The sequence below is a fragment of the Dipodomys merriami genome, unplaced genomic scaffold, assembly GCF_024711535.1.
Source record: "Dipodomys merriami isolate MVZ:Mamm:240054 unplaced genomic scaffold, mDipMer1.0.p SCAF_3, whole genome shotgun sequence".
Classification (NCBI taxonomy): domain Eukaryota; kingdom Metazoa; phylum Chordata; class Mammalia; order Rodentia; family Heteromyidae; genus Dipodomys; species Dipodomys merriami.
In genome coordinates this window covers 63,711,307-63,728,599 of record NW_027204492.1, presented here as the reverse complement: position 1 = coordinate 63,728,599, position 17,293 = coordinate 63,711,307, and the positions used below count along the sequence as shown (strand labels likewise).

At 37.0% G+C, this 17,293-nt stretch overlaps 1 protein-coding gene across 2 annotated transcripts in view; it reads right to left on the bottom strand.

The window, feature by feature from the left end:
- Zdhhc15 (zinc finger DHHC-type palmitoyltransferase 15) overlaps positions 1 to 17,293 on the bottom strand; it is a 101,266-nt gene that overhangs the window by 64,994 nt on the left and 18,979 nt on the right. Inside the window, exon 2 of one of the 2 annotated variants that reach the window (XM_070040179.1) lies at positions 12,602 to 12,628. The exons of the other annotated variant lie outside the window; for it this stretch is intronic. Coding sequence (XP_069896280.1) covers positions 12,602 to 12,628 — 27 coding nt within the window. The remainder of the gene's footprint in view (positions 1 to 12,601; positions 12,629 to 17,293) is intronic. 2 annotated transcript variants of the gene reach the window in all.

The window sequence follows — 17,293 nt, the reverse complement described above, 5'->3', positions numbered from 1 at the left end:
AAGAGCTAATCCTTTGGGGAATAATCTTTGGCTTCTTTCCTAGCTTAAAATGATTATTCTGTATATGTAGTTTAGATTAAGTAGATCCATTGTTTTTATGATGTCAGGAATATTTACAGTGGATTCTAAAGGGGAATAGAGATTCTGTGTTACCTACGTGGGATTTATGGATCAGGATTTATTGGCCAGCAAAGCGAAAGGAATTCTACCAAGGACAGGTTGGTTCTCTCAAAACATATTTCCTTTTGTTGATGTAACTAATAAATATAATAACGTTAACAGGATGTTGACTTTATTTATTTTAATATCATAGCATTTCAGAGTTTAAGGGACTTTAGATGTTACTTGGTAGTGGTCTAAAGATGCAAAAATCTGGTTTACATTATTACCTCTAGCAACTAGCCACTCAGCTTTGGTTTGAGTAATGGGGAATTTATCAACTGCTTGGGTTGCCCATTCTATTATAGTTGGAAATCTCGATTAGGTATATTTTTTTTCTTATATTACTGGTTGCCGCCTGACAATGCCTACCCATTTTACCTGGAGGAAATCAGATTTGCTTAAGGACAGAGACTTGTATCTAGACATTTAAAGATCTCTTACAACTCAGTAAGACTAACAGCTCAATAAAAAATGGGCAAAAGAAGCTGGGCGCCTGTGACTAATGCTTGTAATCCTACCTACTCAGGAGGCTAAGATCTGAAGATTACAGTTCAAAGCCAGCCTGGGCAGAAAAAGTCTGAGAAACTCTTATGACCAATTAACCACCAAAAAGCCAGAAAGGAAGCTGTGGCTCAAGGGGTAGAATACAAAAGCTTAGAGCACAAAAGCTCAGGGACAGTGCCCAGGCCTGAGTTCAAACCACAGGACGAACAGTAATAAAAGGGAGGGGGGCAAAGACTTAGCCAGACAGTTCACAAGAGATGATTTAGATGCCAAAGAAGCTTATGGAGATGCTTGACATCATTTGTCATTATAGAAGTGCAAATGAAAACCACACAGAGACACCATCATAGACACAAGAATGGTTTGAAAACACAAAACAACACATTGATTTTAAAAATTAGGAGACAGAAAAGATGTGAGCAACTAGAATAGTCATATATCACTGTTCGGAATATAAATGGTAGAGCTACATTGGAAAATCCTTTGAACGTTAGTTACCAAATTAAATACACCATATGAACCAAAACTCCCACTCACATTTACTCAAGAGACACAAAGACAAAGCATATGTATTCTTGTCAGATTCATTCAAAATGGCTCCTAACTGGAAACAACAACCTAAATGTTTCTAGACTGGTAAATGAAAAATCAAATTGTGTTATGTCTGTAATATGAAATACTACTCAGCAATATAAAGAACAAACTACTCATAAGTACAGCAATGATGACAAATGTGGGAGGAAGAAGCCAAATACAAGAGTATGTACTATATGATTCAGCTTATGTGACATTTTAAAACGTACAACTATGAGAAACAGAACACCAATTGATATGGAAGCTGGAGGTAGAGAATGAGAGAATTTTTTGCAAATGGGGAATAATCTGGAATAATATAAATATTCTATATACTTCAATTATAGTGCTATTTATGCCATGGCATACATTTATCAAAACTCACCAACTTGAACACTTAAAAAGCACTATTCTTATGTAAATTATATTTCAAGAAATCATACAGAACCCAAACCAAAGATATTCCAAAGTGAGCCTTTTCCTTTCTTCTTAGATTTTTTTGACATTTAGCAAAACAGGTAACTATTTATTTTAACTTCCCAATCTATATTCAAATGTGTTAGGAGGTACAGGCCATAGGATTGCAAGCAAAGTCAATAGCTATGTACAAAGCTTAAGAAAGGGCAAAATCATGATTGAAACAGCACATTGGCTTCACTGGTGTGGATGGTTTTTTTGTATATAGATCTCATTTTTCACTAAATGTATGGATATAATGGGAGGAGTGTCTAGGAGAGGATCAGTGAGAGGGGGAGAGAAAAAGGAGGGGACACTGAGGGGTAGAGTATCCAAGGGTGTTTCATATATACAGTGAAACCCACCACATGACTTGTTTGATAAATATGGTAAAGGAGGGGAGGAATAGGAGTCTGGTGTGGGGTAGGGGAGGAGCATTGTGAGTATGTATGGAAAATTGTATGGAAAATTATTATTAAATTCCCTTATGTTAGATCTGTATACCAATTCAAAAGTAGAATTAATTATATATATATATATATATATACATATATGTGTGTGTATATACTTTGAGAGAGATCTGTATACTAATTCAAAAATAAAATTAGTAAAATATACATACAGAGAGAGAGAGAGATTGAGAGAGAGAGATGGTTGGGTGTCGATGGCTCACAGTGACAGGTGATTGAGATCTGAAGAACATGGTTCAAAGACAGCTAGGGCAAGAAAATCCATGAGACTCATCTCCAATTAAGCACCAAAAAAATCCAGAATTGGTGCTGTGGCTCAAGTGGTAAAGCACTAGTCTTGAGCAAAAAGCTCAGGGATAGCATCCTGTCCCTGAGTTCAAAGTCCCAGGATTGATGCATGCATTGACACATGCATGCACATGCGCACGCACGCACGCACATGCACACGCACACACACACACACACACACACACACACACACACACACACATGGATGTGTCCAAATGAAAAGGGACAAAATTAGTTTAAAATAAAACTTGCAAAGTGGTATTCACAATTGAACCTTACTCCATCCTTATGCCTATCATCATCACAAGGGACTTATACTTTCTACTTTACACACTTCTGCATTATTGGTATTTTATGAAGTTTTAGAACTTTTATAATCATGAACAGCAATAAGCTTGGAGTAATGGTTCACACCTGTAATCCTAGCACTTGGGAAGGTGAGGCAGGAAGACAAAGTTACCAAGGCTCTATCTCTAAAACAAAATATAAGGCAAAAGGGATGGGCTGGAGAAACAGTAGCAACTGAAACTAGGTAACAGAGGAGAGATTACTAGAAGACAATTTCCAAAATTATGGTCAGGGTTTAGGTAGAAACAATGATAATGAAGCATCTTTGTTAGAGTAAATTAGACTCCACCAGAAAAAAAGGGGGGGGGGAGATGGGCTGGGTGCTGGTGGCCCATGCCTATAATCCTAGCTACTCTGGAGACTGAGATCTGAGGCTCACGGTTCGAAGCTTGCCAGGGCAGTAAAGTCTGTGAGACTCTTATATCCAATAAACTACTCAGAAAAAGCCAGAACTGGGTGTGGCTCAAGTGGCAAATGCTAGTGCTGAGCACAGATAGGTTCGGGGACAGAGCTCTGGCCCTGAGTTCAAGCCCCAGGATCGGCAAAACAAACAAACAACAACAAAAAAAAGGATGGGAGTGTGTGACTCAAGCGACACAGTACTTGACTAGCATACATGAGACCCTGGGTTCAATTCCAGTTACCCTAAATAAATAAAATTTAATTTTTAAGTACATTGTGAAGAAACTACAAAATTAATCTTAGAAGACCCATACTACAAAGTACTCAAAGATCATTTTTTGGAAAATGAACCCTTAGATATGTATTTTAATGTTTTTTTCTTTCATGCATTTGTTTCTAACGCATTTATAAGATTATTTCTTTGTTGCTTTGTATGTCCCTCCCCCACAGTATAACCCCTGCTTTCACTATATTTGATGTCAGTATAACTTGTGGAGGAGATGGGGAAAAACCAGTTGTTTAAGGATACAGGTGGACCTGTTGCAACAATGAGAAGTACAAGTTGTCATGTCGAAAACGAGCTTTACAACGTTGGGGGGGAGGGGGGGAGGATTGGGTAGGGGGGTGGGGGGGGAGGCTGGGAAGAGATGTGAAGGGTAAACAAAGGAGGAGGCTGCAATGCTTGATAAGAAATGTACGCATTATCCTGCCCATGTAATTGTAACCCCTCTGTACAGTATGTTCTCAAAAAATAAAAATAAAATAAATAAAAAATAATAATAATAAGGATAAAAAATATATTTTTGTATACTAAGAGAAAAGTATAACAAAAAACTTTCAAGCTACAGGATATCAATCACACTATAATCCAATTAAAAACAAAACATGCAAATATAACATGCATATTTATGTTTGTAGGTAAGTGCAAGGGAATATATCAGAATTCAAATCAGACAGTGATAGGAGTGAAAGTGATCAGAGTATTGGGAATTTTTATATTATATATTTGCATGGTAATTTTAGTTCATTAAAGATTTTTTAGAAATGTATTTCCTTGGGAAGGAGGCTTTTGTTTTCAGCCTTCATTATAAAGTAATTTAACAAAAAAGTAGGTATAAAGTAGTATATTGTTATTTTTATTATTGGTATTTTTACTAAGTAGCCTAGGCAGTCCTTGAACCCAGAATCCTCTTGCTTCCACTTCCCAAGTGCTATTACAGGTGTGTGCTACAATACTCAGCATTACATTATTTTCAAAATTATATTTCTTTCAAATGATACATTGAAAACACAAAAATATACATATCAATGGGGACTCTGAGCTATTTCACTACATGGGTACATTGCATAATCAGGTTAAAAATCTATCTTCTCGGGGCTGTGAAGGTGGCTCAGTGGTAGAGTGCTTGCCTTGCATGCATGAGGCCCTGGATTCGATTCCTCAGCACCACATAAGCAGAAAAAAAAGCCAGAAATGGCACTGTGGCTCAAGTGGTAGAGCGCTAGCCTTGAGCTGAAGAGCTGAGGGACAGAACCCAGGCCCAGAGTTCAGGCCCACGACCAGACACCCCCCCCCCAAAAAAAAAATCTATCTTCTCAAATATATATCATTCCTATTTGTTTCTGCACTAATACTGGTGAGTGAACTCAGGGCCTTGCTCAGCTTGCTTGCTCACAGCTGGCACTCAACAGTCAGGTTACTTGGAGCTGGAGCTGGATTCAAACAGTAATCCTCCAGCTCTCAGCCTCCTAAATAGGTAGGATTAGCTACTCAGCTAATTCCCAGTTCTCCCATCAGTCGCCACTGGCTTTTGGTACATTTATTACGTCTTTATGGTGAAATTTTTCAAAATTCTTTCTTAGCTTTTAAAAATTCATAGTATTCTGGGTCTTTATTAACAAAGTTTCAACCTGTGCCAAGAATCCCTAGTGTTTCCCCTAAGCCCTCCTGTAATATTTTCATGTTATCTGCTTTTACCTCAAGGTCTTTGATTCATTTGGAATTGATTCTGGTACAGGGTGATATGTGTAGCCAATTCGGACAGCAGCACTTGTTGAAGAGGCTGTCTTTCTTCCATCCTGTTTTTTTTTTGGCTCCCTTATCAAAGATTGGGTGGCCATAGGTCTGTGGGTTCATTTCTAGGTCTTCAGTTCTATTCCATTGGTCCTCAGGCCTGTTCTTGTGCCAGTACCACGCTGTTTGTATTACTACAGCTTTATAATAGAGTTTGAGGTTTGGTATTGCTACTCCTCCAGCACTGTTCTTCCTGCTAAGGATTGGTTTTGCTATTTGGAATTTTTGAATTGCTTTGGGGATGTGGCCAAAATGGAACCCTACTGCATTGTTGGTGGGAGTGTAAACTTGTTCAGCCACTCTAGAAAGTAGTATGGAGGTTCCTCAAAAGACTAAACATAGAGCTTCCCTATGACCCAGCAATCCCACTCCCAGGCATTTCCCAAATGACCACAAACAAGGCCACACTAAAGCTACCAGCACAACCATGCTCATTGCAGCATCAATTCCTGACATATAACTGTAACCCCTCCATACATCACCTTTACAACAAAAAAATCAAAAAATAAAATTCATAGTACATGATTGTTATCTATTGCCACTCTACAGTATAATACCACAATGTGACTATTTACTCCTAAAAGTAACTTGGTACTGTTGTAAGGTAAATCTCAGTTGCGAATCCAGTCCCAAGGAAACAGAGAAGCTGCACATTGAGAAGTTGCATCAGGAGTCTTTTTTTTTTTTTTTTGTCGGTCATGGGGCTTGAACTCTGGGCTTGGGCGCTATCCCTGCACTCTTTAGCTCAAGGCGAGCATTCTACCACTTAAGCCACAGCACCACTTGAATCAGGAGTCTTTATTAGACAGCCAGACCCAATTTCCTTACTTCAGTACTCATTGATTGGACCCTCATCTCTATTTCACTTCTTCTTTCCCTAACCTCTGCCATCCACCATTCTACCCTCAATCTCCATAGGATCCATTATTTTATTTTCCACATATGGGTGAAATTTGTGGTTTCTGTGTTTCTCTACCTCGCTTATTTCATCTAACATAATGATCTGCAGTTCCATGCATGTTGTTGTAAGTGACTCTAGTTCATTTTTTATGAATGAATAGCATCCCATTGTTAACATACATTTTCCTCACCCATTCATCAGCTGATGAACACTTAGGCTGTTTCCATTTCCTCATTATTGGGAACAGTGCTGCAGTAAACGTGAGGATGTAGGTATAGCTGTCTTAACACGATTCAATTTCCTTTGGTTATATATCTACACAAGTAGGATTGCTGGATCATGCAATAATTCAATTTCTGACTTTTTTGAGAAACTTCTATTTTTATTGCCATATTGGTTAAACTAATTTACATTCCCATCAACAGCATACAAGGGTTTCCCTTTTTCCACATGCTCAACAACACTTGTTTATCTTTTTACTGCAAACCAACATTCTTATCACAGTAAACTAATATCTCATTGTAGTTTAACATTTCCCTGATGATTAGTAGTGTAGAGCCTTGTTGTGTTTGTTGTTGGTCACTTGTATGTTTTCTCTTGAGATATGTCTACTTAGATCTGTTGCCCATATCTTAATTGGGTTATTTGGTTTTTGCAATTGAATTTTTAGAGTTCCTCAATATCTCCCTTTGTCAGCTGTATAGCTTGTACATTATTAAGAACACTGAAACAGCTCAAAATGGAACTGAAGATTTCCTAAATCATTTGGAGGTAAATATATAATACCATACTGTAGCCTCAAGTTTTTCCTCCAAGTGCTCTCTTATCCTTTTGGTGTTTAATATATCACCAAAAAATTAAGACTAGTAGTAAGAAGCTGACACAAAGCAGATATTACTATGATCTAGATTTTCAATGAAAATCTAACTAAGCTCTTCAATTAATTTACTTAGGCCCCAATTAACTACCATAGACTGTGCCTTAATTACAGAAATGTATTTTCTCACAATTCTGGAGATTAGAAGTTCAAGATCAAGCGTGACAGAGGGCATTGATGAAAGTGAACTATGCAACTTGTGGGTGGAAATGGGAGAGAGGGAATGAGAGAGAATGAGGGAACAGATGACACTATGAGAAAGGAAGTGTATTTATTACCTGACATATGCTGTATGTCACCTCTAAAACAACAATAATTTTTTTTAAAAAATGATAGAGGGGGTGAGATTGACTGGAATAGAATGTAAGCATGTGAAAATGTGGCAATGAGCCTCCCCACTCCCACCTTGTATAACTAAGGTAAGCTAATTTTAAAAAAGATGTTCAAGGGCTGGGAAGGTGGCTCAGTGGTAGAGCGCTTGCCTTGCATGCCTGAGGCCCTGGGTTCGATTCCTCAGCACCACATAAGCAAAAAGAAAAAAAAAAAAGATGTTCAAGATTGAGATGTCTGCAGTGTTCCTTCCTTCTGAGGCCTCTCATTGGCATGCCAATTGACATTTTTTCCTCTGTCTTTTGTATCTGTATTCCTTTTGTATCTGTGTCCAAATTTCCTTCTCTTACAAGGGCATTCATCATATTGGGTTAGGCCCCACCCTCAGTGATCTCATTTTAACCCATATATCTCTTTAAAGGCACTATCTCCAAATAAGGCCATATTCTGGGGTACCAGGGGTTAGGACTTCATGTGTGAATTTTGGGAGGATTTAATAGGCTCATAACAGTTTTTTTGGGGGGGGGGGGGGGTGAACTCTGGGCCTGAGCACTGTCCCTCAGTTCTTCAGCTCAAAGCTAGCGCTCTACCACTTGAGCCACAGCGCCACTTACAGCTTTTTTTCTTTTTGCTTATGTGGTGCTGAGGAATCGAACCCAGGGCCTCATGCATGCAAGGCAAGCGCTCTACCACTGAGCCACCTTCCCAGCCCATAACAGTTATTTTAAACAGGAAGTTTATCCATATCTGAGAGGGTAAGTAATTACAAGCATGGAGCTTTAGAGGAGAAACCAAAGAATTTAGTATGCAAGCCATAGAATGCAAATGAATTTGCAGAGAATGAGCTGAACTTTTGTTTAAAATGATTAATGGCCTCTTTGAAGGTGAGTAATACATTACTGTTAATTATATTTGAAAGATGTGATAGATGATGCCTGATGTCTATATCATTCTTAAGTTCATCTCTCACTTCATGTTGGGGCCATACTAAATTTACAACCTCTATTTCAATTGAGATCCTCATTTCAGGGGTAGAGGAAGGAAGATTTTTTTTCTGGTTAAGATCTTAAAAGTATGGATAGAATCACACTAATGAGATCATCTTTGCAATACTCTTATGAACATGATCGTGCTTTAGTATGACCTATGAAAGAAAATAGGGAGTTATATATCTTTAATAATTCCTATATAACCAAGGCTGATAAAATATATAATATTCTAAGCTGTGATTCAGGATGACCTGGGCTTTAGTTCCTTTGTTTGCATAAAAATCGGCCTAACTGGGTCAACCTATTTTACGTCTTCAGATCACAATTGTTCTACCTTCACAATATGAATGCATAGAATCTTTTTAGATTCATGTATTTATTCCAAGACATTAAAACATAAAAAATGAAGTCAAACTTGTCTGACAACTCATAAATCCTTTAATCTTTTAAACAAAATGTACAACCCAAGAAACATTGCACTAAATTGGAAATAAGTTGGGAAGGGAGAAATAGAAGAGAGATACATATAGATTTGTGGACCATAGACTGAGTCCAGTCCCAGGAGAGTGAATGCATGGATTTTGACAATGAGGTCACAAAAGCAGTCATAAGGAATTATAGTCCTAAAGTATGTTATGCTTCACAGATTAGGTCTTCCAGGTCCCAGCCAATGTTTATATCACTAACAGTAATAATAATCATTACAAAAATAACACAGTGATATTGGGTGCCAGACACTTTGCTATGATACTTACACACATCATCTTACTCATGTTTAAAATAACCATAGAATGTAAGTCTCATTTCTATTCCACAGAGAGGACAGCAAAATTTAGGTTATACATGTTAAGTGGCAAAGTTGACTTGTTCCCATACAGATCTGATACTAAAAGGTATTTGCTTATTTGGTACTGTTATAATTTTCTTAACAGGGCATAGAGATTGAAAGCTATAAGGCACTGTACTCACTTCCTAGACAGTGGTGACAATAACCACCAACTAGATAGGTTAAAATGAGAGAAATTTATTCTCTCACAGTTCTATTGGCTGGAAGACTGATACAAGTTGGAGGCAGAGATATGCTCTTACTGAAGGCTCTTTAATTGCCTCTTCCTAGCTTCTGGTGGTTGCTGGCAATCCTTAATGTTCCTTTCTTTGTGGGACCATATCTCTGCCTCCATCTTCACATGGCTGTCTTCACCAGGTGCTGGTAGCTCACACCTGTAATCCTAGCTACCCAGGAGGCTGAGATCTGAGAATCATGGTTCAAAGCCAGTGCAGGCAGCAAAGTTAGTGAGACTCTTATCTCCAGTTAACCACCAGAAAACTGAAAGTGGTTCTGTGGCTCAAGTAGTAGAGTGCTAGCCTGAGCTGAAGAGCTAAGGGACAGCACCTAGGCCCAGAGTTCAAGCCCCACAACTGACAAAAAAAAGACATGGCTGTCTTCTCTCTGTATCTGTATATTCAAATTTTCTTCTTTTTATAGGAATACCAACTACTGCATTAGGGCTCAGTCTAATCTAGTATGACATTATAGTAACTTGAGTCTATCAGAAAAGATCTATTTCCAAGTAAGGATACATTCAAGTTCCAGATGAACATGCATTTTGGTAGGGTACTATTCAACCCAGCATAGGAGCTACTAGATTGATAAGAAATGGAAACTTTTTGCAGTATGTTTCACTGTAGAGTTCTTAAACTTTTGAGATGAATGGGATTTGAGGTTTCCATTTCTTTGGTATGTTTTCTTTGCCTATGGCAAACAACATTCCTGCTAACAGTTATATAATTTTTTTATACTTTAGTAGTTCTATGTAGTCTGAAACAAGTCAGAGATTCAAAGGGTTAGTAGGGAGGTGAGATATTCATTAGTCTGTTGGCCTGTTTTGAGAAAAGGCTCAGTGATTTATCACAGATAGTTGGGTGACTGATACTCACTGAAAGGGGATTTTCACAACATTCCTTAGTAACCTGTTCATAAGTTCTTTAAAACGAACCTTTGATTCTTGAGTGATCATTGAATTCTATTTTATTTTGGGGATTACATTCTCTTGAGATGTACAAGTCCTTATGTGGAAAAATGAACTTTACAACTTTGGGGGGGGCGGGGAGGGTAGGGGGAGGATGGGAAGGGATGGGAAGAGGAAACAAAGGAGGCTACAATGCTTGATAAGAAATGTACTCATTATCTTGCCCATGTAATTGTAACCCCTCTGTACAGTATTTTCACAATAAAAAAAAAAGAATACCAACATACAAAAAATGTAACAACTGAGTTAGGTGTGTTAGTTCACACCTATAATTCCAGCACTTGGAAAGCTGAGGCAGAAGGATTACAAGTTCAAAGTCAGCTTGAGATACAAAAAAAGAGGGGGAAAACAGTAACAACCGAGATTGTTTCTTCTTAACACTTAAAAAGCAAACTACTGCATATTTAGACTAGTTTATATGAAATCCATATGATTTTATTAAACTAGCCTCATTTGATAGAAATTGAGGTCCAGAGAAGTTGAGATGCTTTCCAAAGTCAAAGAGCTAGCAAACGACAGAGCTATAACTGCAAACTAAATACTCTGCCTCCCAAATCCTATGTTTTCCCCATTATACATCATTGCAAAATGTATAGGCAAAATCTGCTCTTATTCTACATCATGTTGATGAATTTAAGAACTATTGAGGAAAGAAGTACTTGGAACTCCTAGAATCCTAGAGACAATAACAATCATATTTTTCTGTAATGATTGCTTAGAGAACCCGAATCCCAGATTAATATTCCCAGGTATTGAATTGAGTTGGGCTTACAAATGACCCTACACACTAGGGTAGCCAAGTTCATTGGTAACAGGCAGAAATGAAGTTCATGGTACTTTGGACACTGGGGAAAAAACAACTTAGTTTTAAGTTTCTGAGTAAAGATTCAGCTAAGCAAACCTACAAGTCACATATTGAAGAGGAAAAAACAAATGTAGATTTGGTTGAGATTATAGGCTTTGAGGGTTTAAATACTAATGCTCACTAACACTCACTAGGACAAGTTATTTTACCTCTTTAAATTACAATTTCCTTCTCTATAATGTAGACATGTACATTGCTATGTTGGTGTAAATATTAAAGGGTGGGACACAAACACACACACACACACACATACACACACACACACACACACACACACACACACACACACACACACACAACTTAGAAATGTACCCAGCACAACAAATTTCAGTTTCCAATAATATTAGAATACTATTGTCATTATTCCTTTTGAGTCATGTATCATCTTAACCCCCATCCAATTTGTCTTGAATGTTTATTGTGGAAAATATTTATAATTATTAAAGATTTGCATACAGAAAATAGGTTCTGACCTTAAGAAGCCATTCATAGAACAAGAGGCAATGTAAAAACTGCCACAATGCAATAACAATAGAAAATGTTCACTGAGTCGCCATGATGTACTATGCCCACCTAGGTTCCAAGTGCTTGATGTAATTAACTTAGTTTTTCATAACAGTTCTGTGAAATAGGTGGTATTATTATTTTCTATATACAAATAAATTGAGAACAGGAATAAAATGATTTGTCAGGAAGTAGCAGAGCCTAGACTGGAACACAGACAAACTAGCTCCTATGGTCTATAGTCTCCCCATCATACTGCTGTTACCTCTGTAGCCAAGGCATCTTTAAATGAAAAGTTGTAAACTGAAACTTTAAATCATTACAATACAAATGCTCAATGGTTTTATATTTTAACAATCGATTCCTATGAAATAAGGATTTAAAGTGACAATAGAAAGTGACTATATGAATATTCCAGCTATTACTGATAAAAAAAATCATATGACGCTAATGGATAAGGCTCATGCTGACACTTTTGAAAACTTTTAGAAAGGCAGTTAAATTGCAAGTCATGTTGCAGAAGAGTATAGTACATACATAGGAACTATGATGATGAAGGATTTAGGCTATGTGGCCTCCTGTGGGCTCTTACTCTATCCCTTTAATTAGGGGATGGATTGGGGGGAAAGGCCAGGTACCTAGGACAACAGTGATGAAACAAGACAGCCCAGAGCCACTATGGCAGACATCACAGTTACTATAAATCTTGATCATTTCCCATCCTATCCAATAGTCAAAAGGTCCATTGAAAATATGTTCTCCTGAAAATATGTTTTCCGGAGTATGGTAAGTATGTATTGACCAAAACAGTTCACAACATACACTTACCTTTCTCTGCTGGGCTCATAACAGTAACTGTGAAAAGACAGACGGAAAGAGAGAGAGAGAGAGAAAGAGAAAGAGAGAGAGATCAAAATTAGTAGTGTTTCTATCAGATAACTTGAGGGGTTTGGTGGGGCTGGGATAGATGGGTGGGGAGAGAATTACAAAAGTAGTGACATTGATCAAGATGCATTATAAATTAACACAGTGAATTGAAACTCCTTTGTACAACTGCTTAAAGATTAAAAATTAGAAAAATTCAAAATATATTTTCAAATTCATTTTTCTACACCATGTTTTTTGAGCAATTTACACAATATGACTTTAGAAAATTACCAGCTTAAGATGAAGGAAGGCAAAGATGATGAAATTCCATCCAATGCTGCCATTCTTCATCTTAAAACATCAGTAATTAAGAATTATCAATTATTCACCAAGCTGGTATAATCTAATATTTAAAAAAATAAATAGAAGCATAAAAGCTTATAACATGGCATTAAAAATGATAAATTAAAAGATGATTATAGAGCCAGGCACCAGTGGATCACACTTGTAATCCTAGCTACTCAGGAGGCTAAGATCTAAGAATTGTGGTTCAAACCCAGCCTGGGCAGAAAAGTCCCCGTTAGACTCTTATCTCCAAATAATCACTCAGAAGCCAGAAGTGGATCTGTGGCTCAAAGTGGTAGAGCACTAACTTTGAGCCAAAGAGCACAGGGACAGTGCTCAAGCCCTGACTTCAAGCCCTACATCTGACCAAAAGAAAAAAATAGATGTCCTTAAATGATGATGGTGTTATGTCCCAAGAAACGTATTATTTAAGTAAAAAAAAAATCATTAAATCAAAAATGCACCTAACTTACTGACCACTTACATTAGCCTGCTATTGATAAAAAACATCTATAAATAGTCTATTTACAATCAAATGCTGAATATTTCTTTTTTATTTTTATATATATTTTTATTGTAAAAATACTGTACAGAGGGGTTATAGTTACATGAGTAAGATAATGAGTACATTTCCTATAGAGCATTGTTCCCCTCTCCTTTGTTTTTCCCTTGCCATCCCTTCCCTCCCCACCTCTACAACTCCTCCCTCCCCATCCCATCCCCATGTTGTAAAGTTCATTTTCAACATAGTGTCTTGTACATTGTTACAATGGTGTCAACCTGTATCCTTATTTCAGCATTTTGTTATTTCCCTTCCCCTCCCCAAATTAGAAAAATGTATATACAGTGAAAACAGGGGTTACACCATGGGGGAAGAACATACAAAAGAAAGAAAAAAATCACATAGTACATTATAAATACATTTAAAACAATTGCAAGAAAGATAAAACCACTTGTGTCCCTATCTTGGGGCTCATTTCGCTTAGCATAATTTTATATGGTCACATGTACATTCAAATGCTGAATATTTCGTCTGATTTCTTGAATACTATTCTAAGAGTGGATAACAATGGATGCATGATTCTATCTTCACAGCATTATAATGTTGAAAAAATCTTATGTCGATCCATCTGTAATTTAGTTTTCCAAAGTGGTCACTGTATGATAACTTTAAAGGCCAACGTCATTTGTCTATTTGGAAGTAATACAATGTGGATATTGTCAGACTATGTCAGAAATTCCCTTGCCCTGTTAGGTGATCCTAGACACATTCTTTGCTTCTCTAAAATTACCTGCCTCTTAATGTTACTTGAGAACTAATGGTGTTAATCTGTATGAATGCTGCTTCCCATAGTATTTAGCAAAAGGTAAGTGTCAAATGAATATTCATTGTTATTATCTGTGAATTATGAGTTCACAGGATATCAGTAGAGAAACTTTAGTGACTGGTTTATCTCTATCCTTTCACAAAAGGAAGAAAATAACTGTAGTTATCAGATGATTTGCTAACCAGACATAGAGCATTTATAGTTGGGACCAGATTCTACATTCCTCAGATTTTTCCACATACTGTGTCTACTTGCCTCAATTATTTCTTTCTGGATTTTCATATATCACTTCTATTTAAAATGCTATTTATTCAAAATGAAGTCTACCCCTCTTTACTCACCACCATGACCATCTGTGTGCACTTGTACTAAATGCTAAGGTAAACAGGTCATATGACACAGACTTCAATGCTAAGAAGCTGACAAATTAAAGACTTTTCTACATAATGATAACAAATAAGGGTTAGGGAATTGGGAGAAATTCAAACAGAATGAGACAATTGTTCTAGGTGCTACTTCTTCATTGTCATACCATTCCCCTTTATATACAGGTCTAGTAACTTTTAAAAAACAATTCTCATTTGTGGGGACAGAGATGGAAGGGGATTTTGGAAAATAGTAGAGGGGTGAATTTAATCAGTATATTATATACATCTATGGAAATATCACAATTAAACCCTTTGTACAATTAATTTATGCTAATAAACATTATCTCTTAAATAATCATTTGAGTGGTCTGTTAAGCTATTAAATTTTGCCTGTGCTAAAATATGACTAAATGATTTTTTTTCTAACACAACAGACTGGAGACTAATAACAAGTTCCTTTTTCCCAATTAAAGAATCTTGGTTAAGAATATATGAAAGAGGTGCATACTGTGACAATGGGTATGGAACTGTGAACAAGAAGCCTTGATGGGTCAACCTGAGACTTCATGATTTTGCACACGCCTGGCTGCACTGATTCCACTAGACCTTGAATTGAGCTAATTACATCTCTTTAAAATGGAGTGGGAGAAAATAGAGTTTCTTAGAGACCAATAGACTATCTCTTCTTCTGCCTCAGGCTGAACATTTCTAACTGATAACACAAAAACATAAAAGATGTACAGATTAATGGGGGGCTATATAATGTTTGATATGTGTAAGCGTATAATATTTAAATCAGGTTGAATGCATTCATATTGTCTCCTCAGACAATACTTCTTATGTATTCATCCTAAACACTTGCTTTGAAATGTCTGACTTTCCATATGCTTGGCCACTTGCTCTAGCACTTTGGGTGAGGAAAGATCACCTTGTACTTGCAGATACTGGAATGAGACAAGTGAATATGGAAGAAAAAGTGAGAACTAATATGTTCTCTATATAGGGGGTGAAGGGACAGTTATCTTTTTTTGTTTTTTTCATTTCTTTTTTGCCAGTCCTGGGGCTTGAACTCAGGGCCTAAGTGCTGTCCCTGAGCCTCTCTGTGTTCAAGATAGTGCCCTACCACTTGAGCCACAGCACCACTTCTGGCTTTTTGAGTAGTTTGTTGGAGATAAGTCTCATGGGAACTTTTCTCCTACGGTGTGTTTGAACCACGATTCTCAGATCTCAGACTCCTCAGTAGCTAGGATTACAGGTGTGAGCTAATGGTGCCCAGCTAGGAACAGCTATCTTTAATTAAATTCAACACCTTTAAGAATGACATTGATTTATATAATCCAAGAGCAGTGGGGAGACTAGAATGAATGTGCATAAGTTGTAGGATAACATATTTTAGCACTGAATAAGAAAAAATATGCAGGCTAACACCTATAATCATAGCTACCTAGGAGGCTAAGAATAGATGGATTGTAGTTTGAGGTAGGCCTGGACACAGACGTTCATAAGGCCACATGTGAACACATAGCTTGGCACAGTGCTGCACATATATCATTCTGAGTAAGCTATGTGGGAGGTTGATATTAGGAAGATCATAGTTCCAGGCAAGCCAGAAGAAAACCATCTTCGAGATGCCATCTCAATGGAAGTAAGATGGTTGTAGTGGCATGTTCCTGTCATCTCAGTTATAATATGAAAGCTAAAATAGGTGGATTGTGGTCCAGGTGTACTCCTGGGCAGGAAGTTAGAACTTATCTCAAAAATAACTAGAAAAATAGAAAAAAAAATGAAGAGAAGGAGATGGAGGAAGAGGAAAATAACAACTACCATCACGAAAGAAGGAGCGACATTGTCCAAAAAGAAATGTACTCATTACCTGACTTATGAAACTGTAACCCCTCTGTATATCATCTTTATAATAATAAAAAATAAAAACTCATATACATCAGAAATATAAGGTGGAAATAAAATGCTATTCAAGGAATATGTGTAATTATCCTACCTAAATATTTTTTTAATGACCATTAGCATTTGGAAGGCAGGAGTTTCCCATTACAAACACTTGGAAATGTTGTTAGATGCCATTCTGACATTAGTCTGGCAGTGGACTTGACGTTTAAAATCTTTCACCCCTGAAATTCAGCAAGATGTCAATAAGTCTAACATTTTCTTGTAAAATTTCCCACTTGAAGTTACATACTTCTGAGATGGAAAAGAACTCTATTCTAAATCATGGAAGTTATCTCAGTAGTTCTGCTTTTCCTCTCGTATTTCTAATATTGCTTTTTGCACTGTTAAAGGAAGAAGCAAAACTACTCAGTTATATTTAAAATGAAAATGTTAGGAGTCATACTAAATTTTTATGAAGTAAATTGCTTCCCAGAAATCTCTTGGGTAAGAGTACATTTAGTCAATTCTATGGGTAACTTGTCATGCATGATTATAGGATGATGTGGTTATACAGGTAATTATAGCTGTTGTTTCTTCAAAGTTTAGTTCACTGCTGGAGTTAAATGACTAGAGTTATCATCAAATAGCTTTTTGTATGGGCTTTTCTCTGTTTTCCAATTATTGGTTTTCTTTTGCAATGTGGTATAGAGAAAAGTTTGGCCAGG